We start from the raw sequence: 26,745 nt of genomic DNA on the forward strand, positions 1-26,745 counted from the left end.
CAACATTAATTCTGCATTTGCTAAAGACTAGAACTTACTCTAGATTCTCGACCAAGATTTGGAGAGCAAGTTACAAGCAAGTAAAGGATTTATGGAAGTTGTCACTGTTTCTCACAGGATATTAAAAGGTGGGGCAAGGCGGCCCACTTAAGCTTTTAATTATTTCTTGTGGCTTTTATCCATCAAGTCGATTTATTTTTCACTGACTTTAACTAAATTTACCCAAATTTTGGCGAAGCTTCTGGCTAGCTTTTTTTAGAATTTATAAGCTGTACAAATAACCAGAAGTTATAATTATAATAACGAAAAAAAAAATTTGGTTAATTATTGAGGTGGGCCGCCTTGCCCCACCCGCCCCTATATGTCATCATCATATCATTATCATCGATAAATCATTTAGTGTCATCAATCAATCAACAGTCTTTTCTCGGACGCTACCGCCGTTTGCAGTAGCAAAATGCATATTAGGAAGATTTAATGTTCGTTTCAGTTATTTTAATGCTATTTTTTGGGCTGTTTTTGGACAAGGTCAAATATTTGATTTTCTTATTGTTAATCATTAATTGATGTATTGTTATTATTACTATTACTATTATAGATTCCCTTTTCTCAGGTATCTCCTCGCAACAGGAAACACTTATTCATCGGGACCAAGAGACAAGATGGTACGCTTATTGATAGCGCTCGCGAACTATTTTTAATAACAACTCATCAACTCATTTTTGGAGAGTCTTGTGTACGCCCCAATTCAGTCCCAGATGCTGTAGGCTCCTTTCTAGGGTTATTGGTATTTCTCCCGTGGCCCCTGTTACTATTGGGCCAACAACCACTGTCTCCATTTCCCACATGCGGCGGATCTCGTCTGCTTATTATTATTATTTTTTTTACAACATCGGCTTCTTGGTCATTAGCTGTTCCCTTTGTGTTTTGTCAGCTTACGAGAGCCGTTGTTGCAGTCCGGGTTAGATGCGGTTAGCTATGCCAGTTTGCCTAATAAATTCAAGTGTTTTTGCCGTTTCAGTTTGGTTGCCAGATAGACATCTTCTTTCGGCATTTTCACTTTTAGGCGGACGCCTAAGTAGTGAGGGCATTCGGTCATAATATGTTAACTTAATTCAAGGACAGTAATCATAGGTTGGAGGTGGGGTTCTGTGCAGTAATATTTCTTTCATTTTTGTACTCAGATTATAACAGCTGATAGGGATATTTTCAGAAGGTTCTGCGGTCGCTAATTTTGATGTTAGGTCTGCTAGGTCATTTTGACTTGGTATTTAGATCCGATCAATTGTTGCTAGGATGTTTTGGGTTATAGAGTTCATACTATAAATGTTTTCCATGTTTTTGATGGAGATGAAGCTGTCCTAAAATATTAAAATATTTTATTTGGGAGATATTCCCGTATATCTTAGTGCTTGCCAAATAGCGTAAAGTTCGGCAGAATTAAAACTTGTCGCTGGGTGCAAGGTCCATCGTTGCTATGGAGGGCACTACCAACTCCAGTTCTTGTTTTTTTGGGGATGGGAGAATCCCAGATTCGCAACATAAGTAAGAAGATGGGCTTGTTCGGAATGCACCTATTGCTAATCGGATTCCTCTAGACTGGAATGAATCCAACTGCTAAGACAAGATTTACGTGCGTTGCCATAGCCGATACTACCGTACTTTATTTTAGATAAGGTGAGATTTATAAATATTCAAAAGAGTTTCTGCATTCATTCCCCAAGTCATGTTAGATACTGCTTGAATAATGTTTAGGATCTTTTTACATTTATTTATGGTTTCAGATATATCTTCTTTCCAGCGCAGGCGTTTGTCAAAAACTAGTCCCAAGTATTTTATTGATTGCACACATTCAATTAACAGGGCAGCTTCTACGGCGACAGAAATGCAAACATTTTGTTTTTGCTTCGGAAAATTTAAAACCGAAGTTTTCTGAGTGAAGTTGTATAACGTCCATAGATTTATCCGAACAAAAGATGGTCAAATCATCCACATATCGGCTTTTACCAATTGAACAATCAATTACCGAAGTCATTTAAAACAGAATGACGCTTAGAGTAGAGCCTTGCGGGATGCCATTTTCTTGTACATATTCCCTAGACAAATTTGTTCCGACATTTACTCTAAACTTACGGGATTCTAGGAAACTGGTTACAAATGTAGGAAGTCGACCTCGTAGTAGTCCCTAGTTATGTAGAGTTCTTATGATTCCGTACCTCCAAGTCATATCGAAGGCTTTTTCAATATCAAAAAATACAGCGACTAAGTGTTGTCTTTGTGCGAAAGTGTTTTGGATAGCATTTTCAAGGAGAATTTGATCTAGAGTGGATCTGCATTTCCTAAAGCCTGATTGATGTATACTTAGAAGGTTATTCGATTCTATATTATTATTATTATTATTATTATCATTATTATTATTATTATTATTATTATTATTATTATTATTATTATTATTATTATTATTATTATTAAATAGCTTCCTTTCGTGACAAAACAATGAAGGGGTTTTACACTCGAAACGCATCGTTATAAAATAGAAAAAGAAGAATTATAGAGTTAAAGAATTTCTCCGCACCATTCTATCGTTCGTATTATTATGCCAATTTAATCAATCTTACCTGCTAAAAACGTGATTATGGTAATCCCTGGAGCTAGCACCAATCGACAACCTAATTTTATTGAGCGACCCCAAAAGGCTATTGTCCGATTTCCTCCTGTCCAATTTGGGTACGGGGATCTGCGCAGACGACAAAGCCAACGTCGGCGCCGAGCGATTACCCAAAAGTCGCTGACGCTGAGGTCCGGAGGCTCGGGTGGATTTTGAGCATTCGTTCTCGACTTTCACTTGGTCCAGTACGTTTTGAATGTTGTTCGTCATGTTTTATAAAAATTATCGGGGTTAGTAAATCTTACGTTAGGTGTATCACAGTTTCGGAAGCGCACAATATATCACAGTCTACTGGTGGTAGATACTATTTTGTAGTATAGGAACTTGTAAGGCGATGTAATCTATCTGAAACACAAGGAAAACAAATTCGATGTAATTTTTTACGAACCGCAGGTTGTGCAATAATAAATTACAATTTTACATCTTCAAAAAGAACGAGAATTTTATTTATGATGATTAAAGTTAAAATTTTATATTATTAAATTTATTGCACTAGCAAACTTAAAGTAGAAGTAACCTTTTTTGCTCCCATCATTAGTAGAATGAAGGTCTATCTACTAATATTATTCATCTATTTTAGGACCTATATTTCTTAAATTAAATCTCCAAGTGCGCAATCTGTTTTGATGTTTTTAATAATTGAATCGGTGAGTTTGAAAACCGTACAAGTCCAAATTTTGATATTTTAAAGTAAGATAGCCATTTTGATTGCACCCGTAGAATGAGAATGAAAAACAGCAAAATGGTAGCTAGTTGCTTGTTAACAGGGTTTACTTCTTGTGCGTGTGTATTCTTAAAAATAGCTTGATATCTGTGATTTTTCAACAAACTCAAGTCAAATTATGTCATCCAGTGATAGTGATGGAGGTAATCAATCTAGTAGTGGTAGTATAAAAAGAAAAAGGATTTCGCTACTTTACATGGTCAGGAATATGTTTCTAAAAAGCGGAAGCACGTTAGTGCAAAGACGGTAGGACATGCGTGCAGGTAAGTTAATAAGTTTTAACAATATGTTTGGTGGCTTTCAAAATAGTTGTTTTATTTTTTAGTTGTACAAAAAAAATGCATGGAACAGTATACTGAAGAAGATAAAAAATCGGTTTTATCCAAGCTACTTAGCCGTACGTCTAAAAACGAACAAGAGACGTATTGGACTCATTGAAGCAAAATCAATCCAAAGACATCGCTTCAAAGGTGCGGAAAACAAACAAGAAAGAAAATCAAATTTTTCCTATTTTGTTTTGAAAGGTCCAGCTCGAATTTCCGTATGCAAACAGGCATTTATAAGTCTTCATGTCACACTCCCAAGTTAAGCGCCGGAATACTCTACTTTTGGCAGGTAAATCACCACAGGATCTCATAGACCTCGTACATTGTGCGAGGAATGGACTCAGAAAATTAAAGAGCACATTGAGATGTTTCCGGTCAAAGTTTCACGTTATTCTTCCAAAACCATTCGTTATTTACATGCATCTTTGGATGTAAAGAAAATGCATGTATTGTGTGTCACAAAATATCCAGAGCTGGAAAATTTTGTCAAATACGAATTCCATTTGAAATATTTGCTCGGAGTGCGAAAGACATGGAACGAATCTGGAGGATGTGAACCTTAACGATAACGCAAAAAGAATAGTTGCGCGAAAATAAAAAACGGGCAAAGAAATTTTCTAATAAAATTAAAGACGTGCAAAACCTGTGCATTCAACGGCCAGAAGTAACGGGACTAACTTTTGATTATATGCAGAACATGCAACTACCGCATATTCCAGTCCAGGAAATATTTTATTTTAGTCAGCTCTGGGTATTTGCATTCCAGATACACAATCTTAAGGAGAATACTGGTCATTTTTATACTTATCATGAAGGTGAAGGTCAGAAGGGACCTAATTTTCCGATGGATGTGCAGGACAGAACCGAAACCCAACATGGGTCATTTCCTCTTAGAATTACAGGCAACCCAGCGGTTCAACAAAATCTATCACTACTTTCCATTTTTACATTCTTTTCATACTCTACATTCGTTTCTGCCCTGCGACCGAGATTTCGGATGTGCAAAACGGAATTTCAGAAAACATGACCGAATTTATACTCGAGAAGAATATGAGAATTTAATATTGACTTGCAGAAGAAGGCAACCATTTACTGTGAAGCGAATCCGACACACCGACATTACTGATTTTAAGAATTGGAGGCACCGGTTCCAATAAAGAAACGTTTGCTGTATCAAACTATCGCCAGTTCCTGTATGAAAGTGCTAATTCAGGATATCTTAATACCTGGGAGTATATAGATGGCTTACACTCCCATACTTTTAAATTACCCAAAGATAATAAGAGCAGCTCATCTCTGCCCAATAATAAGGCATATCAAGGACTTGGTACCTGGTACTTGGTAACCGAAAGAAAATAGTGGATATCAAAAAGATAATAACGTATACTCACATAAATGCTGAAAATGATGATTGAAATGTCTGTTTTGATAATGTATTTTTTCTTTGTCCCGAATAAACATTAAGTTGAGTTAAAAAACGTAGAAGTCCTTCTCGTCTTTTTATCTGCGATAACTACCATTAAAAATACATTGTAAACCAAGAGACCTTTCCTGCTTTTCTATGCATGCCGAAATCATATGTCGACTAGTTTCAATGTTAAAAGGTTTATATTGATTTTCTGGAAACGCTGATTTTGGACTTCTACGGTTTTCGAACTCACCAATTCGATTTATATTGGTCTCATCTTCTTCTCATCTCCCTTCTATCTCACTTTATTTAATGCAGGAACAAGCTGATTTTAGTAAAAGGAATATATTTTCCTTCTTATCATATCTTGCTCACTATTTTGAAGACGATAAGATTGAAAATCACTGCCTTTTTTAATCCAGGATATTGACGTTTTTGTAATTAGGCAAGTTTGTTTTATAAAGTTTAGTGTTTAATGAATCCTCTACTTATTAAACATTCATACATATTTTTCTCAACATGTGATCAACATCTACCTGAGTAGCGCTGGATGGGTCCGTCAAACTAAACTACACCAAAACTACTTGTTATTTAATATTTATATTAGAAGGGTGTTTGGGATGTTGGGTAAATCATTGAATTTATGTATTTGTGGGTTGAAGATGAAGAAATTGAGAAGAACAGAGCAAGGTCCAACTTGGTGGTCTCGAATTTTCAAAATTTTTGTCCTGTAAGTCGTTATTTATGAAAGGAAAACGGTGTTAGGTGCTTCTGCGGTATTAAAAATTCCCCAGAAATATTATAAAATATCAAAATACAGGGTGTTTTATAAATATTTGTCAGAGATGAAGCTAGGAGTGAAAAAGTGTCAGTAAACACAGCTCCGGACGCTCAATTGTTTTTGGTTAGTTTTCGTTTGTCGTGTTTGGTGTTTTGTTTTCTGTCCAAAAAACGTCCAAAATGCGTATTTTTGAATTATTTAATCCTAAAAAATACAAAAGCAACGAAGTTCTGGCGTTTCACTGAAATTAATAAATTTATTTCAACTATGGGTAAGTTAGCTCCTTATTTAAATAATTGTCAAAACTATGAAACAAAAACAAGCGACTTGGTCGCTGGCATGGTATATAAATCGTAGCATCCAAATTAAAAAAGTATAAAGTTTTGTGCCAAATAGAAACGTAAATCTAAAGCACGATATTTTAAACAGCTGCTCAAACCGAAACATATCACATTTAACTAGGCACGTCATAGTCGTCAAATATTTGCACACCACAACGTCCAGCATATTTTTATTATTTACACTGTGGTTTTTATACATTCCGTTCGCAAAATTAAACATCACGAAGGTTACCTAAATAATAATTGCATTTCTTTAATACCTAACTACGTTCCATTGCTTATATCGTTTTATTGGACTTTTGATAACAAACAAAAACTTAACCAACAACGATTGGAAAAAAACATATACTTTCATAGATACATAGACTTTTGCGACACGCTATATAATTGTAGTGTGAGTCAGGTAATCCTTTTTCAAAGATAATATTACAACTAACAAACTACCTACCACTATGTAATCTCACGGACTGTTGATATAAAATCTCAGTTTCATTGACTTTGATATTGATTTCATACCTAATTTCCATTCCTAACTTACCTCAGAAATCACTCAAGAAAAAAACACACTTCCATCCTAGAACGATGATGAATTTTTTTATGACATTTGTGAACAGTGGCGTTTAACTCTGCAAGAGATCCCAGATGCTGGCTACAGTCGGGTGATTCTGTTCCAAATATATTTATTGAAAGGATTTTTTAGAATTTCAAGAGCGAGTTGTGTCTTCACGCAATTTTTGACATCTCTTCGTGAGAATATATACCCTTGTTGCCTTAGGATAATCGTATAAGATATGGCAATCGATTCAGATTTCTTCCTACCATATCCCCCATATGTTCAATAGGCAATAAGTTTGGTGACATTGTGGGCCTCAAGTTGATGTAATCCATTAATTTGTCTTTAAAAGTTTCTAGTAACTGCAAAAAATGGATATTGCAATTTCCGAAGGTGAAACCCTTCATGGCAAAGTGAAGTTCCCTCGTTCCTTCACCTCTCCGAGCGACTCTTGTACGACCATCATGAGTTCGCACACAAAAACTTGAACCCTTTATTTCAGTGAGCTCGTCCTGGCACCATGCTAGACATCGCTGTGGTTGTATATGGCTTAATTTGAATACTCAAGGTATGACTATGGCCCAGATACTTCCAGTATACCATAAAACGATCTAATGAATCGATGTGTTCGAAGTTTCTAAATGCGACAAGTTTTAGAAGCCGCTTTATACTGGTCCTTCTTCAACTCCCGGTGCCAATACATCGTGTATTGATGTACTTATTTCGACATCACAATTGTCCTACCCCAGGTAATTTTGAATATACTAACTTCTTACATTAGCAATTGCTATGTCTTCAAAACGGCAATAAATCTGAATTGTTCTAAGCAAATTCTTTAAAAAATAATGATAAAAACTGTCGCAAAACAGCCAAGAGACATTATAATTATAGCTAAGCATATTCTGGTTTGGCTATTTCCTTTTCTACATAGTAAAGCCTAAAAACGGAGAAAGCTAACAAAGATTTCAAACAGCAAAGTTGGATTAGTACTTTTTAGTTGCCCTTTTTGAGCTTCTGACCAAAGTCAAGGTCAATTTCATTATAATCATTGCTAAAAGAATTGGAAATAAAGAAAGCCCAGATAGAGTCCATAACCATTCTGATACTGATGATTCCCTTCAATGATCAAGCTCTATATAACCTCTGAAGGGTTCAACACTTAAAAATAGAAATCAACGCTTTTTATAAAACTTCTTCTTCAAAAGAAGAAGAACTTCAGAAGTTTTATAAAAAGTATTACAGTAGCCTCTGGAAGTTTCTTTGAAAAATTAACATATCGACTCATTTTGCGAAGCCGGTAACCGAATCGATTGGGATTAAACCAGTTTTGTTTACACCAGGTCAACAAATATTATGCTGATGCATACCGGCGTCTCAGTGAATGTCAAGGGAAGTAGCAATACACTTTCCAATCTTGCGTAATTGTTTCTCCTTAATATTGTTATGACAACGATTAAAATTATATCGCGATTATACATTTACCGCTTATTTGATTTCCATTTCGCAGTTATCCATATTTGCAGCCACGACGTTTTTTTTTTTTTTTATAAAAAGACGTGCCAAACAACAATACTTTTCGTTAGTTTCTTTTTACATTCCAATAATTTATTAATACACAGAATAGAATTTACAAAGCACGATGCTTAATGTAATGTTTTATTTATTTTCTACATTTCTTAACCCAAATCGTAGAATGAACCTAACATAAAGCTGCTTAAGCTGCAACAGTTAAATGAGTTGGGAACCTTTTTTTAAGAATGGTTTTTATAGCATATTTCTGCGCTACACACAAGCCCTGCCATAGACATGACACACTAATAAAGCACAATTAATTATAATATAAATAATTATTTTTTGTTCTAGATTAGTATTCAAATTTTACCAGTTGCATAATTAGCAATACTTGTACTAACTTCACCAAGTCCTAATTTTTAAACTCTAAGTTCTATTTGACAGGGCAAAAGTTATAAAAACGTATTTAAAAGATGTTTAAATACATTATATATAATGTTATATAACCATCTTAATAAGGATTCAGTTTCTTTGAAGGTATTTTTTAAAAAACGTCCAAACATAATTACAGCTAGGAACGTTCACTACAATTGTGTAGGGTGTCGCAAAAGTCGATGACAATATTTTAGGTTGGAGGGAGGAGTAATTTTGGAATGAAAATATATGTTTTTTCCAATCGTTGTTGATTAAGATGTGGCAGTTTTTGTTTGTTCATCATACAGAAAAATAATGCGATAATATCAAAAGTCCAAGAAAACGTTATAGGCAATGGAACGTAGATAACTATTAAAGAAAGGCAATTATTATTTAGGTAACTTTCGCGATGTTTAATGTTGCGAACGGAATGTATAAAAACCACAGTGTAAATAATACAAATATGATGGACGTTGTAGTGTGCAAATATTTGACGACTATGACGTGCCTAGTTAAATGTGATATGTTTCGGTTTGACCAGCTCTTTAAAATATCGTGCTTTAGATTCACGTTGCTATTTGGCACAAAATGTTATACTTTTTTAATTTGGGTGCACAATGTTTCCAATTATTAATACCCATTTCCTTGATCCAATTATACCGAAATAAGTTGCTTGTTTTTCTTTGATAGTTTTAACAATTATTTAAATAAGGAGCTAACTTACCCACAGTTAAAATAAATTTGTTTGTTTTTTTTGTGTGTGTTTACCGACACTTTTTCACTCCTAGCTTCATCTCTGACAAATATTTAGAAAACACCCTGTATTTTGATATTTTCTAATATTTCTGGGGAATTTTTAATACCGCAGAAGCAGCCAACACCGTTTTCCTTTCATAAATAACGACTTACAGGACAAAAATTTTGAAAATTCGTGACCACCAAATTGGACCTTGCTCTGTTCTTCTCAATTTCTTCATCTTCATCCCACAAATGCATAAATTAAATGATTTATCCAACAACCCAAACACCTTTCTAATATTATATAACAAGTACGGTGTGTCTCAAAGTATATCGTTTTAGTTTAACGGACATTAAACAAAATATTAGATATTTTTGCACTTCATGTTCTGTTCCAATATAATATAAACCATAATTATCCAATTATATGTCTAATCTCGTATAGTGTGTTTTAAAGTATATCGTGCTATCTGTTGGAGTAACTCAAAAAATGATTTATTTATAGGGGCAAGGTCCACTAAGCATCAGCTGTGATTTAAATGCCGCAAAATATCTATGCTTTAGGCAACAAGCACTATTGATAATTTGAAGTTAATTTAATTTAATTTATTCCTCATAACACTCCCGGACAATAATATCGTGCACTATGGACCTTAGAGTCTGTACTTAATTAACATGGTGCTCAAAATATTTTGGCAAATTTTGCACAACAATAGAATACAATTCGTGACGAAAGTAGCTGTAGCTTATGTTATGGGCTACATATTGCACAAAATCGTTTTTGCTTTAAATATTACAAAATTTAAGGATTATTAACTATAAGAGAGACAAAAGGAATGAGTTTTGAAGAATATGTAATAACAATAGGCAGAGACTATATTCAGCGTGGTTATACAATTCGTACAAAGCACAGAAGTTATTTTATTATTAAGTAGCCACTGCTTGAGTTCATTTTTTATTTTATGAAATGGTTTATTCCTAAATACAACTGGTAACATGTTAAATATTTTTGGTAGCGAATAAAAAATATATTTATTATTTTGTGGGGGTCTCGTGACATTTGCTGTTGTTTTCCGGATGATTTTATGTACAATTGATTAGTTTGTAATACTTGGGCATCATGCAGTAATTAAATATTGAACTAACGCACAGTACACCTTAATGTTAAGATAACCTTGTTAGTGCTGTTTGGCATTTCGCTCTACTTTGCTTACTGTAGTTGTATTCTTCCTACTCTGCTGTAAAAAGAACGGACTATATAAGGTCCTGATGTTGTTGACGCAACATTTGCGTAGTGGTCAATGTATACGGTCGTCCACCCACCCGTTTCTCAACAATTCTCAATGTAAATAAAATAACCGGCCGTTCGTACACAATTTTTGCTAATTTAGAAGATCGTCCTTTAACGAATTAATGGGGCGCCTAGCGAAATGGCGACACGTACGCGCGTTTCCTGAGCGAATGGTCGGTATCCTGCGGCAACAACCTTTCATTAACGTTTGTTCTCTGCCGCTGCCGGTGTCAAATGGATGTGCGGATGTGCCGTAGATACGACGCTATCGAATTAATTATACGATCACACTTCCGTTTTAATTAAAGTGTGCAAAAAAAACACAGAAATTTAACTACTCTATTTTAATAATCGAGGAATAGTTAATTTTTCGGTTATTCACGTGATACACACCTCTACCTGTCACATATAGTAATAATAATATGAATGATAACTGGGCAAATTCAAGGTGTTGACAACGAAAATCGCCACAAACAATTGTTGCGATACTGTGATGGTTTCTATGCTGCAAAATGACCCAAGGAATTTTCCTTAAAAATCAAAAATTTGGACTGTAGGAACCGTTGCCGGATGGATTAAATAATCAAGCAGCACTTTTCGAAGTTACTTAATTTACGGATAGACATAATAGTTAACAAAACATTTATCTCCTCTACGGCAGATCATTTTTTTAATGAAAGCCCGGCCAGAGAGACAGACATAACCACAACATAAACGGAACTTCATAAGCGCAGAATAAAAACGGTTGTAACACTCTCTAGTCAGTCCTTCCAACATAACATTTTTAAACCTAACACGACAATGAGAAACCTCTCTAAGTTTTTTATGAAGCTCCGAAGGGCATACTTCTGTTGAAAGCATTGTGCAGTTATGATTGTACTTCCACCTTGCGTAATAAATTTTTGATGCAATCATAGACATTACCATTTTTGCTGTATTCTCTTAAGATGCAGATTTTAGAATAAGTCTAATGAGTCATGCATTTCTAATAAGCAAAGTTCTCAGTTTAAATCCCCAAAAACGTGTAGTTCATATAGTCCGTATACTGTATTCGGTAATTTTGTACAGTGTTGGACAATTTTAGAGGCCCTAGAGAAAAACTAATTCGGGCATTTGAAATTGAGATTTATCAGCAAGCAAACTACCTTGCTAACCTGAACAATGAAATATCAATTGCAACTTAGAGTACGTAGGCCATATTATGAGCAGTGGTTTATTCATAATAGTTCTCCACGCCCTGAAGATGGTTTAAAAATGTTTTAATATCTTCCGTGATGGAGGAAGCCTCAAGTATCGAATACGAATTTCAGCGTTGGAGAGATATTTTTGATTACATTCAATTTTTTTTTCAAAATTATAGTGAATCTCATACGTTAAATTTTGGATGATTTCTGCACAATCGTGTGCAAAATTTATAAGAATTCAACTTAGTGCAATAATTATATAACAATTTACAAACTGATCAGCGACGTTATCAATGAGTAACAAGTAAGGGACGTATTCACAGTCGTTCTTCGATTCCTGGCCTTGAGGGTGCCTTAAAAATTTGGCAAATTATTAATGATTAACGATTAATAATTTCATGTATTTCTGGGTCTAGGAAATCTCAAGTAACGACTATGAATTATACTCAAAGCCGTATGTAACTTGGATGTCGCAATCATAAAGTAAGTGCTGGAGAACAGGGCGTGATAGTGTATTGGGTGACATGATCAATGACATAGCTGATAAATATTTTATTTATTTATTTGCCATTTTGTTATTTTACAAAATTGTTATTACAATTACTATTACAATTACTATTCAATTACTATTACAATTACTATTACAATTACTATTCAATTACTATTACAACTACTATTACAATTACTATTACTATTACAATGAACATTCATGCCTCTACATTATGGGATATTTTTCACATGCCTCGACCGCGCATCCCTCAAATTTTATCTTTCATGATCAGAACGCGCATCCCTCAAATTTTATCTTTCATGATCAGCTGTAGTAGGTAGTATTTATTTTTCCTGAAAATATGCCCAATTTTCTTTTCTTAATTAAGCGGTCTATATTTTAAATCAATAACATACCCAGCAAAAAACAATACTAACGAAAAAATTTTAGAAAAGTGTTATGTTGATGAATGATATATTAAATTTAATTCTTCTCGCACTTGTGTTCTTATTGCTGAAACTAAAAGCTTTTTTGTATCTATCGTTATTTGAGCGATCTCCGAATATCTCTGCGCCTAGATAGGTCTTAGCATTTTGTATGGTATTACTGAATCTTTTTTCATAATGATGAAGTCTATTTGTTATGCTTCTACTGACGACAAATAATTGAATTTCTTTTTGAAACCAAAATTTGAATTAGAGAACAAATCAATACACTCATTGCCATTATGTGACCAGATTAAACGGGTAAGATGAGATTTTTTGATACATTTGCTCTATAAAAGCAGTTGGCAAACAAGTTGTTAATTCTAAACTTTCGCGGCAAAGCGATGACAATTATGGGTGAAAGTAAATTATTTGTTACTTTGTAACAGTTACAGAATGTTACTATGGATGCGACGCTGATCAAGGGTAAATATTCTTCAAGCTCAGCCAGATTAACATGGTTATAATAACCAGAACTTTTATAATCGAGATATCATAAAAAATTGTTTTGAATCATCTGTTCTAGCTTGGACTTATACTTCTTCTTATAGTGCCTGTCTTCTATGGGCGGTGACTATCACAGTGGTTTATATTACTTCGTTCATTGTAAATTCCGCATACAGCTGATCGTCGATCTTCTATTTTCCTCTGTAAGGTGAGTTGTAGTAGGTTTAGCAATTCTACACCTAAAATACTTGAATTTAGCTACTTGTTGCATATTTAATCTTTAGTTTCATGGTCGATGCCCCTTCTTGTAAATAACCATAACTTTAGTCTTACAAATATCGTTGATGTTCAGTCAATTCAATGCAATCATCTGTCGGCGTACCGTACATTGTTTGAGATCTCTCCTTTTATTTAAATACATCGCTCGCAGTCAGTCAAGTGGAAGATCTCTTCAGAATATATGTTGCCTCATTGTTCCCCATTCAATTCTTGCAGTAGCTATTTGATTCCACTATGAGTTTTCAATGTTTTTTGTATCACTGACGTCTAGATATTTTACTTCAAGTGATCAATTAAGTTAGACTGTCATAATTGATGAAGCATATATATTTCGTGATCCTGCATAAGACATTTCTAAGACCAAATTGCTCGTGCCCCATATTTTGTCCATATTTACGGAAACATGAGTCTTTTGGATTTCTTGTTTTAGGTATAAGGACGAACATATTTTTTAACCACTCTGTCGAGAATACCAAGTTCTATATATGTAGTATGTATGTATACTATCAAGGCCACTAGCTCCACTGTGCTTAGTTCAGTTAATTTCGTGTTCGACCTTCGATTCTAAAATATCTGGACTTAGTTCAGTATGCGCTCGATAATAAGAAGTTCTCGCATCGCAGAACAGTCTTTATATATAGGTTTCCCATTCTGCAGTTATTTCTTCCAGGGTATTTAAAATTTTATTTCATCTGTTTGCTTTTAAGTACACCAGAGATTTCCTTAACTTTTCTATGAATAAATATTGTGATCCTCATTACGTTTCATTTATGATCGTATATTCGTTCTTTGACTTTGGACGATTGTATTAAGAGTTTCCCATAGAGAGTCTATATCGTTTTGTTTAGTCTTAGTCTTTGCCCTTAACATAACGCTATTTAACGCTACTAACAAACGACTTTTATTTCAGATAACAGCATAACAAATATACAATACAGAGACCAATTAGTTGTACCGTCGACTGGTGCAGTCTAACTTACAATTAGCTACTCTACTGAACCAGTGCCTGGAAAATTAAATAAGAAATTGATGATGCCGTCCTATCCGAGCTACGAATTGTTAAAGCCTGGTTACAACAAATGCATGAGAAAAACTGAAAAAAAAAGAAAAAAATCTCTACAGCAAATTCTGGAGATGCAGTAATTCTTTCTTAGATTTAATTTTAAACGTGTTACAATTTGAATTTACCAGCTAATTAGGTATTGAATTATAATAATTTCGGCGTTATACGAAAAACTCATCCAAAATATGGCACTTCGATGTTGAGGCATTGTCAAAAATTCACACTATTCGTTCCCGAATCGAAGACGCGTATCGCGATTGTTTATAGTCTTTATTAAAAAAGTACAGAAATGCAGTCGTGTAGGAGACTTCATCCTAAACCACCCAATCTGTTTATAAAAGTTAAAAATAAACATATTTTCCTAAGCCATGCATAAACCCCACACATTGGCTTTGAATTTTTTGAATTCTACAGTCACTTTCATCATCTAAACAAAAACCATATACAAAATTACAACAATTAAAATTGGATAAGACAAGGGACTCCGCAACTTTTTCCTGAACTTTTGACCCAAAACTTGTCTATTACTATATAATATTTTTAATGCCGTATATGCCCATGTAATATGTTTCTAAAGCACTTTAAGCATTCCTAAAGCACATTATGTAGTTCATAACATTTTTCGCACAACTTCTTTATCTTTGTCGACTTTAGCGTTGAAGTCACCAACTATAATTTTAATCATTTTAATTTAAAGAATTTCAGTGAGTTGAGTTGAGATAGTTCTATTTCATTTTTCGATTCGATAAAAATTAGTTCTGTGACGTGAGTCACACGTGTAATGGATGACGCATCGGGCGCTTAAAATTTCCAAAAAAGGTGTTTCTTTCGAGAACGGAATCTCGCTTTCCAACAAATGCTTTAATTTTCTTCCTTAAAGTGGTTTACCTGGTATTTATTCCATTGCTGCTGAAATCATTTAAGAATAACGGAAAAGACACAGAACAGAAATGCGGATCACCTATACGTCATCGTTTCTCGAAAATATTTACTTCTTGGTATTCTTTCTATATCCGAGCGTAATTTCCACGTACTTAATTTGCATTCTAGCATTCATTTTCTCACCTCGCCTTCGGTAAAATACAATGGCCTCGGATAATTCTGACGCTTTCTTCGAGGCAAATCACCACCCACAGATCAATCGATTCCTGGAAAACGCCGATGTATTCAAAAGTCTAAAACTCGAAGATACGACATTTATTAAAACTATGCTTAATTTTCTTATTAAAAGTCAGAACCGGGCAGATGATGATGATGAGAAAATGTGATCCTCCAAATTTAATAATTATGATTTCAAAACTACGTTAAGAGAAAAAGTAATTTTAAGAATCTGACTTAATTAGTCGGGTGTGGGATGGATTCAAATAGAATACTTAAGCCTATACTTCCATTACAATGCTAACAATTTACCGCTCCTCTTTTGATATGCATATAAAATATTTATCAGCTCTCTTGAGGTGACACAGATTTAAAGAACGAATTATTTCAAAAGTAGTCATGTTGGTCTAGGTATTTTTAGTCCAAAGGTAAATGTTATCTAGTCTTAACGAGCTCTGGTCATAACCAAGTGTTTTAGGAACACATTATAGGTATTATGATAACACATTAAAGTATCATAATTTGAAAAACTCTCCTATCATCTTTTTTTTTTCGCACCAAGTTTATGCTAATTATAGGCAATTAAAATGTATTTTTTTCTTATTATGGTTCCTGATAAAAAATTATGTATTTCGGTGCTAATGGAATACGTCAGCAATATCAGCTAATAATCAACTGTTAGTATAACGAAATAGTTCAAATTAAGACATGGCTTAAAACTAAGGTGGGTACTTAATTAGATTATAAACAACTCTGCATAATATTATGCATTCATATTTAAGTAAATAGGATTATATTTTGCACATACAATAGGTAAAACAATTAATTTTTCGGGTTTACAAAGATAACTGCCAGGACCATGCGACTATGAAAAAATATGTTGAGAAGTGCCATTAAGTTTATACAAGGTATTCCATTTTCACTGGGTATCTCAGCGGTTTATACGACATTGTGATACTTTTTTGTGAAATTTAAGATGCCGTCAACAAAATTATCATGGCCCTCTTGGTTTTTGAGGTACAGGGTGAAATCCAAAACTATCAACTTTGGGACCACAGGGGTAGTCTACGTTGTCTTATGAATTATTGAAGAGTTTAAAAAACGAACAACCTATATATTATTATATATAAAAATATATATATTAGTATAAAGTTGTTTTGAAAATTAAGCTTAAAATTCTATTTTTTTTTTTCATTTTTTATTTTATTTGTAACAGTAGATCAAGTAAATCAACTAAATCAATTAAAAATAAGATACATCTAAGCAGTTATTACTATACACAAGACTCTGTACTTAAATTTCGAGAAAACAGAATGAAAATATATATTTGTAAAATAATAATGTGTTCTTAATATGGTAAATATTGTATTATATTAATGTTAAGTAGATAGTTGGCTGTGACTCTTCTCTTAAAAAATAAAAAAGCAAATTTGTTAAAAATTTACAAGACTGTCAGTTTTTATAACCTATCCGTTTGTTCTTTCTGTGTTTATTTCATTGAAATTAATTTTCTGAAAAATATGATATGTTGGTATGTTTTATACAATACAAATAAAATGCCCAAGAATTTTCGGAATAATGGTTTTGGTTTTTGGTTTTTAAAGTCATTATAATTTTTATATTATAGAAACGTGTTTTGCTTATATTAGATTTCCAGAGAGACGACAACAAGGGCACTGGGGGGTGGGGTATCGTGTTTTATTTTGGAACAACGAATAGTTTACCGAATTTATGAAGGGGTCTTGCAGCATGTAGGCACCTAGACATTCTTGAGGAAGTCAACAATTATTCAAAGGTATTCTCTTAGTATATTATAATGATATATATATTCAGCAAGATGACGCCCCAAGTCATAATTCTGGACTTTTAAGACGATTTTTGGATGACAAATACCCTCAAAAATGTATAGGTACCAATGGACCTGTAAGAAAGCCTCCACGATCTCCTGAAATTTCAGTTTTAAATTTCTCTTTATGGGGATATATGGAAAATAAAGTATATAAAACATTATCGATTTAAGTTTCAAAACTCTGCAAAGGAGCCCACTAATTCTTTTAAATATCATAAAAAAAATATGCCAATTTTGCATTCGAGAAAATGGTCTCGAGTTTGAACGACAGTTTTAGTTTTAATATTATGTTTTTTGGTAGTAATTAATTAATGTATAATAAGTTGAAAATTATTAACAATAGTAGTTCATAACGTATATAACGTATAAAACACATTTAAATAATTGAAAGTTTTAAGTTTCGTGTTTACTTGGATATGAAATATGAAAAAAGTTAAATTGTGAGCTTCATTTTTTAAACAAATTTGTACTAATATATATTTCTTAGAAGCTTAAATGATTTCCAATTAATTAAAAATCATGCTGGATTCTATGGAAAAAAACCTGTAAGAATGTTTTTTAAACTCTTCAATAACCTAAAAGACAACGGAGATACGAGGGTGGTCCTAAAATCGATAGTTCTCGATTTCACACTGTATCTCAAAAACCAAGAGGGCCATGACAATTTTGTTGAGAGCATCTTTGATTTCACAAAAAGGTAGGACAGTGATTCGTAACCCCCCACTTTCTATCCTAAAAAATAATCGAGATATCCCATGAAAGTGCCTATTGCATGCATTTTTGACCAATAACACCCATCATTTCAAACTAACCAATACAACCCCAACGGCGATCAACATCCAGCATGGCTGCTGACAGTTCATTTTGACGGCAGTATTTTTCAAAATCTCGTTGTTCTGGGAAAACTACTTCATTCAATCAATCAAATATTTTTATGCCAAATTAATAGCTACAATACCATGTGCGAAAAATAATTCCCTTGTTTACAAAAATAACATTGTCAACTGAGGCGCATCAATTGTTACGGATTAGACGCTTGTTTGGGAAAGAATTATCGTATTACACACACTCTAGATTCATTGAAATTGCCACAACATGATATAATTCACCTGTATATTTCATTTGGCCCACATTTCATTTGTCTTATCCTAATAATTCAGAAGTAGGGTATAGATAATAGTGCAAAATAGGGCAAAAAAGCTCCCGAATGGTGATTCGTCGTCATCTTCATCATGACTTGATGATAGGGGTCGGAAAACATGCTATAGTAGACGCCTCAGTAATAAAACACAACAGAAAATTTGTAAGATATAGTAAGTTGAAAGTGTAGTGAAACTTTGTCTGAATTCCAAGCAAGACACAGTACGATTTCACTATGATGGTGACATTATACCGAATTTTGATCCGGAGAGTGGAAGTCTAATATCGGTACACAGACTTCACAAGGGCGAGCAACAATTCATGGTTGGGATGGCCGAACAAAATATAACACACATTCTAGATTCACGGGGATTTCCAAAACACGAGATAGCCACCAGTACATTTGATTTGACCTATAAACCCTGCTCAAGTCAACTTTGGAGTCAATGAAGTTGGCAGTATGCCCAAATTTTCAGGCTGATTTCTCATTTCCGATTCCGTGCATTGTGAATCACCTAATAATATGTACCTGCTTCGTCTTCTTAGAAGCAATCGTTAAAACAAACAAATTATCAACAATGATGTGGTAAATAAAAAAGAGTAACGGGCAAAAGTCAAATTGTTCAAAGCTAAACCAAATTGCCTATTCAATTCGTCCGAGAGAAATATTTGATGCATTTTTTGTTGGAGTTAATTAAATAATTTAAATCAGATTGCGTACACAAAATTGTTGGGCTTTTACCAAACCGTTCAACAGCCGTCAAATTTATCTGTTTTTCATTTCAATATATTTGGTTTAGGTTAATGAATGGAACACATTTATCTTTTGAAGTTTTTTTAACGCCTTCGCTTTAACCAAATTAATGACGTACGTGTGTGTTTAAATTTTATGGGAAAACCCCCCAATTAATTTTTGAGGACGTTGCTCGATTATTAAGTTTACGGATCTGCTTTGCAAATTTTGCAAAAATTGCTTTATCTATTTTAGATGCCACAAAATTTGTTTTAATACAAAGTAAAATTGGTAGATTTGTCATTTATCACTTCATTGGATCTGGTTTTTGTTTCTGCTCCCTACTCTAAAATATCCATTTATACACTGATCAAGAAATCAGCTTCTGTAATGTCTGGTACCTTGTTTAGTGAAAAAATAATCATAAAAATCATAATCGATAGTAATTTTAAGGAAATATTGAGATGACATTGAACTGAAACCGAAAAATTATTATGATAAGTGGCAACCAAACTTTTATTACTCAAACCTTTTTCGGACTGCGGATCATTTTCATAGTAAAAATTTTTAGGCGGGCCGCACATCCAAATGTAACTTAAATAGTGCTTCTATATCATATATCTTTTTTTATTGGCATGCTATAATAACAATAATGCCGGAGAATAAAAATTTAACAATTCTTTAATTAAAGGAAACAGAAAAAGAAAACACAATTCCAATTACATAAGTATAAATACGTAAATATAAAACATATCAAATTGATATTGCAATTTTTTTTAAATTGGGAATTTTGTTTTCTGGTGGATTTGAATTAAATACAATTACATTATTTTCATAAAAAATAATTGATATATACATCCATCAATCAATTAACTCTAGTTGTAAACTCTTTGCTGCTTGTATATAATATCAAATTTTTAAAGGATTTTCAAATATTAATATGTCCATTTCTTTGCATAAAAATCTTGAAAAGGATGACGAAAACTTTCATCCAGGACTCTTAGCGACTCGATAAAAATATTCGAAGAACACTTTTTGCCGTTTTTGATTAAAAACCATTTCAAAGTGGGAAAATGACAATAATTATTCTTTTCATGTTGTATTCCCATGGATGCTTTTTAATGCAGAAAATTCTTCTGTTACACAAAATTGCATATTAATTTCACGGATAAATATCAACAATTGAGCCGGGCTAGTTATATCGTTGCTTTCATCAACTGCTAGTGAAAAATATTCAAAGAATTTTCTTTTAATTTATTAAACATATGAGTTAATATAATTACAATTAGTGGAACTACTGTACATTCAGACAAACTAATATCTTCAAATTTTTTATTTTTTCCAGCAACCAATATACGTTTTGTAATGAACCATCACTAAATGGTTTGTTATGTTCAGCAATTAATTTAGAAATATGTAAGGAAGTTTTGACCAACGCTGAATTTTGTTCCTTACAATCCTTACATTTTTTAAATACGTTTTGTTGTGCTTCTAATGATTTTTGTGAAGAATCAGTTTTATTTGATCTTAATTGCGACTCAAATTTATCATATTCACTTTTGTGTTTCGAGTCATAGTGGCGACGCAAATTAACTTATATAAGCTTATAAATTCTTCGCACATAAAACACAGTGTTCCACTTTTAATTTACTTTAATTTTTCTTTTCTTTGGAATTTTATTCATTTTTTCTACGATATTATATATTATAAGAGATTATATGTTATAAGATAATAATATATAAGATAATAATTTAAAAATAACATGTATTTCCCATTACCTATTATAGTTAAACGTCATGTCAATCTAAAAGTGTTTATAGTAGTAAATTCAGAATGAAATGAAATGAAAGAATGCTACACTAAGCGAGCCATAAGTATTCGCTAGGGAATTGGGACTGAATTCCGCAGTAAAATGGGCGTCACCCTATATTTCTGTTGGCGCGGATTTTTGCCACGCTGTAAGTTTGTTGATTTTTTCTAAAATTATCTTAGTGCTTTACAATATAATATTTACATTTAGTGTTGGGTTGATGATAAAATATAGGAAAACAACCATTTCATCATACTAACAACAATACAACAAAAAATAAATAATTTAAATTTTTGTACTAAAATTAACATACAATTCCCATGTAGGAATTATCTTAATTTGCTATCTTTAGTCTAATTAATTAAAATAATAATAATAAACAATTTTAAAAAAGAAAAGATCAAAGTCCAGTCTCTAATTTTATAGCTACTTATATCTTAACAGACTATGATACATACCGAATATATCAATTCATTACAATACATAACAAAGGAAAAATAAAACAAAACTGTACAGTATCTTATTAATAGAAACCTACTAAGAGGCTAATTATCTTGACTAATAGATTGATTATAAAGAAAAGTTTTATGATTTTGTCTAACAGATGTGGGCATCAGTTTTGTTTACTTTATTGGGAACAGTATTATACTATTTGTAGACACAGTAGGACAACGATCTTTCAAACAATGCTTTACGATGCGGCGGAGGAGAAACAAGTATTTTTATGACACCGTAGATCAATCGTAAACACAACTTTTGCACTCTCTATGCTGGTTACATCTTGATCCAAACAAGGACCATAATTAAGATGAGAAAATATCAGCGAATCCATTAATTTAATTTTAAGGTTGGTTTTTAAAAGGTAACGACTGGGATAAATGTTTTTTAAACTCATATAGGCTTTTTGAATTCACTTATTTACGTGGGGGGCTTGAAACGCAAATCAATATTAAAGTTTAGTCTCAAATTTTGCGCAAATTAAATGTTGATCTTTAACATTTATTCGAAAGTAAGGTCTAATTCCCTGTTTAGATTGACCAAATAACATAAGATAAGATTTGGTAACATCTATTTCAAGTTGATGCGAGTTTGAAAACTCTTCAAAGCTGCTGGAAATTTTCCGGAAAAAATGAAAATTATATTTGGGTATCAGCAGAATTTTGCAGTGCTGTAAACAACTACTCAAATTGCATGTATAGATATAAAAAAGTAGAGGCCCTAATATTGAGCCTTCGGGTACCCCACACGGAATAGTAACATTCCTTGGCTCTCCTTTAGATGTTGCAACAAACTGAAAGTGGTCAGTACAGTAACTAAGAGACTGCACCACTTGAAAAACGTAAATAGTGCGGTATTGCCAATATGATTGATTTTATCGAAAGCTTTTGAGTAATCCAACGAAATAAGCACTCTTGCTCATATCACTCTCCCGAAGAATGTCATCTGTTATGTTAAATAGTGTTGACGTGCAGGTGTACCCTTTTCGAAATCCTAAATTGATATTCAAGTCACCTCCGCACACAATATTAACACAGGAAAACTCCGACAGTCTAGTTTAAAAAAGTTCTAAGAAATTTTGGAACCTGGAATATCCTGGTGGCCTATAAACCATATAATAACCAACTGAATCCATATCTCTTCAAAATATCCTGAATTTTTGTGAGAAAAATCGGGTACTTATGAACATTACTGATATATAAGCTACTCCCCCTCCACCTCTAACATCTCTCTTTTTATGCAATAGACTATACTCATTGATTTCCAAGTTTTCAAAAGAAATGTTTCTGCAAAGTTAAAAAAACAATTGAAGATAGTGGTACCAAAGGGTACATAACAAATTCTTAGATTTGTTTCACTTGGTAAAAATAGTTAGTAAGATCTGTTAGTAAGATTAGTGAAAACCTACTATTGATAATAACGATGAAATTTCACAATGTAGGTACCATGTTACTAACAAAAAGAAGCTGGCTTGAAAATTCAGAAGTAAACGAAGATGAAGATCGTCTCTCTTAATTCAGCTACATTGTTTAATTTCTCAATTTACGTCTATTTTTAGGACGAGTGGACTGGCCCTATATAAATCCAAAAGTTTTCCATCGGACACACGACATACCTTAGAATTGAATGTCTAACTCCTATCTTTATAAATCCTATGAATATGAACCGCTAAGCAGCATTACTTGCGTAGCTAATTAAAAAATACATTTGTAAGATGTTGTGTAAGACGAAGCGACGCAATTAAGTGGTCCCCTCGGTCACCCGACACAAGTCCTTTAGATTTTTCTTTTCGTTAAAAGATAACTTTCGTTTTACGTTTGACGTTATATTTCTTTAGAACTTTTGATATGTGGTCAGTAATGTTTTGAATATAAGGAAGGACAACAGTGGTAAGTAAAGGATTGCTTTCGGTTTCATTGCTATTGGAAGGTTGTGGTGAAGCGTATTTTGTGATGGAACGCTTATAATCTTTAATGTAGGAGTTATTAGAGAGAAGACCAGACGTAAGTTGTTGTAATTCTGGGTTCAATGACTCGAGCTGAGATAGTTTTACAACTCTGCAAAAAAGAGAGTTGATAACAAATGATTTTTGGCCGGATGGTGATGTGACAATGCATTGAGGTATCGGTCTGTGCATGTAGATTTTCTGTAAATACAATGACCCAATGTTAGGTCTGATTTTCTATTGATAAGAATATCTAAGAATTGGAGGTTGTCATTAGTTTCTATTTCAATGGTAAAACGTATGTGGGGGTGTATAGAGTTTAAATGTCTAAGAAAATCTACTGGGGATTCCTGACTAAGAGTTTCATCGACGTAGCGTTTCCATAATTTTGGTTTTAGATAGAAGGTGTCAACAGCTTTCTTCAAAACCAGATTTGTCACTTTTCCAAAAATGTCTCAATGAACATTTAAGAGCATTAAAACTAAGACAAAGTCATCAGCAGCAGCCGAACACAATCACGAAACCGGATATAAAATTTTATTCGATAAAACTAAAATTCTTGCATTCCTTCTATCAACGAAAAATCCGACAGTCTATAGAAATCTATAAACAAGCTAGCATTAATCGCGAGTCAGGTCTCTACCTGTCACCCATTATGGAATAAAAGCAGGTACAGAGTAAAATGCGAGCCAGTTTCAGTCAAGCTCTGAAGAACCTTACAGGATGATTGGCGAAACGTTAGCTAGGTCGACTCGACAAAAGCCGACGCAGGAGAAATCCAGAAGTTTTATAAAAAGTACTACAGTAGCGTGTGGAAGTTTCTTTGAAAAATTAACTTTCGTTTTACAGGTATAAATTGGCGGGCAGTTTAAGCATTTATCTGGATTGGAAAAGATCTTTCCAAGTTTCTAACTCTTGCGGTATATCCTGTATATTATAAATTAAAATCATGCTCCAAGAGTGAAGATTACCATCATTCGTATAACCAAAAGTAATCAAAACAAAGAGTGTAGCTGTAGACGCGACTTTTAAAACATATTGCTTCATTTGTCACGGTATTGTAGTTACAGTTCCGCTAGCATCTTAAAATGAAAGGAAATAATCGCGTTAAAAATTAAATTACACTTTCTCTAAATTTCAGAGATCTAAGTTTAAAATTCGGATATTTTAGAGGGTAATTGTCCGAGTAATATTTAAAATTTAAGCACTACATATTTTTCAGCACTATTGAAGGTGCTAAAATGTTTTAATCATTATTCTTCTGCGTGAAGAGAGAATTAAAGATTGCCGTTTGTCGACAACAAACTGAGCGTTATCTGTACGGCGATTTTAAATTCCCCTACACAGACAAAACTTTCGAGATAAAATCATCGATTCATTTAATAATGTCAAGTTTAGCAGACGAGTCATGGACCTTTTCTAAATATATCACTTCGAAAATATATACGCACCGATTGGGCGAAGCAATGGCGCTGGATTCGAAGAGAACGGTTCGACATGGTAGATTTATTTTAAAATAAGGTCACCAATGAGATTATATTGTTAGTTTGGTAAAAGTTCCGTGTCACTGTTTTCTGCGTACTTTAGAGTTTTGCTACTTTGGAGGTTTTGACAAACTGAACATAAAGGCCTTACCCGTGCTTATAATAAAAGCATCTTATCACTAACTCCCTATAAAGAAAAGGCAAGATCTATATTCAATTCAGATAAATCTTGTGTTGTTTTTTAGGAAGTTAGGTAAATAAAATGTTACGTAGGTCGTTTATTTAAGGTTAAATGAGGAAAATCTAAATAAGAACAAGGTAAAAAATGTAAATAAGATTTGATAAACAAATTTCAAAGTTACTGAACAAACATTCAATTCAGTGCTTTGTAACTTTAACCACGATATTATCAAAAATAAATACAATATAACAGCGTTAATCTCATAGACTAAGAACCGGATTTCATCAGAGTGAGTCTAAGTACATTTTCACATGTTTAACAGATAGGCTATACCAGCTCCTCACAAGGAGTTGTGGTATGCGTTCACCTCTGCTAATTATACAGTCCTTTACCACCTTATTTTGCAAAATCTGCATTAAAAGCTTAGACCCCACACAGGAGGTGGCTCAAAAAGAAAGAAAAGGATTAGTTTTTTTCTGTGAAATATTAAATTATTATTAATATTATTTGTATTTATCCTTGTTTCAAATAAAGGGTAGTTTGTTATATAAAAGCCAACCATTAGGAAGATATAGATAGATTAGGGAGATAGACATAGATAGTGTTTTTTTATCTTAAAAACGAAAATAGATAGAACAAATATTAGGGCAGTATTACTATTATAAAAACACACCTTCAATACATTTTTTTTGTTTTTTAAAAAAGTGGAGAAGATTATAGATTGACCAAAATAGTTTAGAAAAATAAAATTATTGAGCGCTCTTAAACACTTGTATTTTATACAAACAAAGAATTACATTTTAAAAACAATTTATTAAAAAACCTATTTGAAAATAATTGATCTAATCATGTGTAAACTATGAATAAATTTGTTTTAGAACATTTTGTTTAAACAAGTAACTCAAATAAAAACACAAAACCATCATTATTGAACAATTAAATGATTAGATAATAAATTATTAATTTAATTGGTGGCATTTTGTATTCAAATTGAGCAATTTCAAATAAACCAATAACAAGAAACGTCTAAAGAAGTCACAGCAGCCCACCAGATTCTTTTATCTATTTTTTTTATCTCGTTATGCATTGGTTGCTTTGTATTATGAAAATATTGCAGGAGATAATTAATAAATAAATAAACAAAACATAAAATTGCGTAAGTTTTTCCGTTGATTTGTTCGAATTTAAGATAATAAACTACTCTTTACTTTAAACAAGTTATTGTTATTACTATTATTATTATTATTATTATTATTATTATTATTAATATTATTATTATTATTATTTTCCCCTAATCTCAGAT

At 32.9% G+C, this 26,745-nt stretch overlaps 1 protein-coding gene across 6 annotated transcripts in view; it reads right to left on the reverse strand.

Moving 5' to 3' along the window:
• LOC132700049 (ATP-sensitive inward rectifier potassium channel 11-like) overlaps positions 1-26,745 on the reverse strand; it is a 98,333-nt gene that overhangs the window by 57,715 nt on the left and 13,873 nt on the right. For 5 of the 6 annotated variants that reach the window (XR_009618593.1, XM_060667140.1, XM_060667138.1 and 2 more), the window contains exon 2: positions 2,619-3,013. Coding sequence is in view for 5 of the 6 variants with exons in the window: in XM_060667140.1 (XP_060523123.1) it covers positions 2,619-2,878 (260 nt within the window). In the remaining variant the exon portion in view is untranslated. The remainder of the gene's footprint in view (positions 1-2,618; positions 3,014-26,745) is intronic. The other variant, XM_060667137.1, reaches the window with a different exon arrangement.

This window comes from Cylas formicarius, unplaced genomic scaffold (assembly GCF_029955315.1).
Source record: "Cylas formicarius isolate icCylForm1 unplaced genomic scaffold, icCylForm1.1 PGA_scaffold_3__17_contigs__length_32017465, whole genome shotgun sequence".
Lineage (NCBI taxonomy): Eukaryota > Metazoa > Arthropoda > Insecta > Coleoptera > Brentidae > Cylas > Cylas formicarius.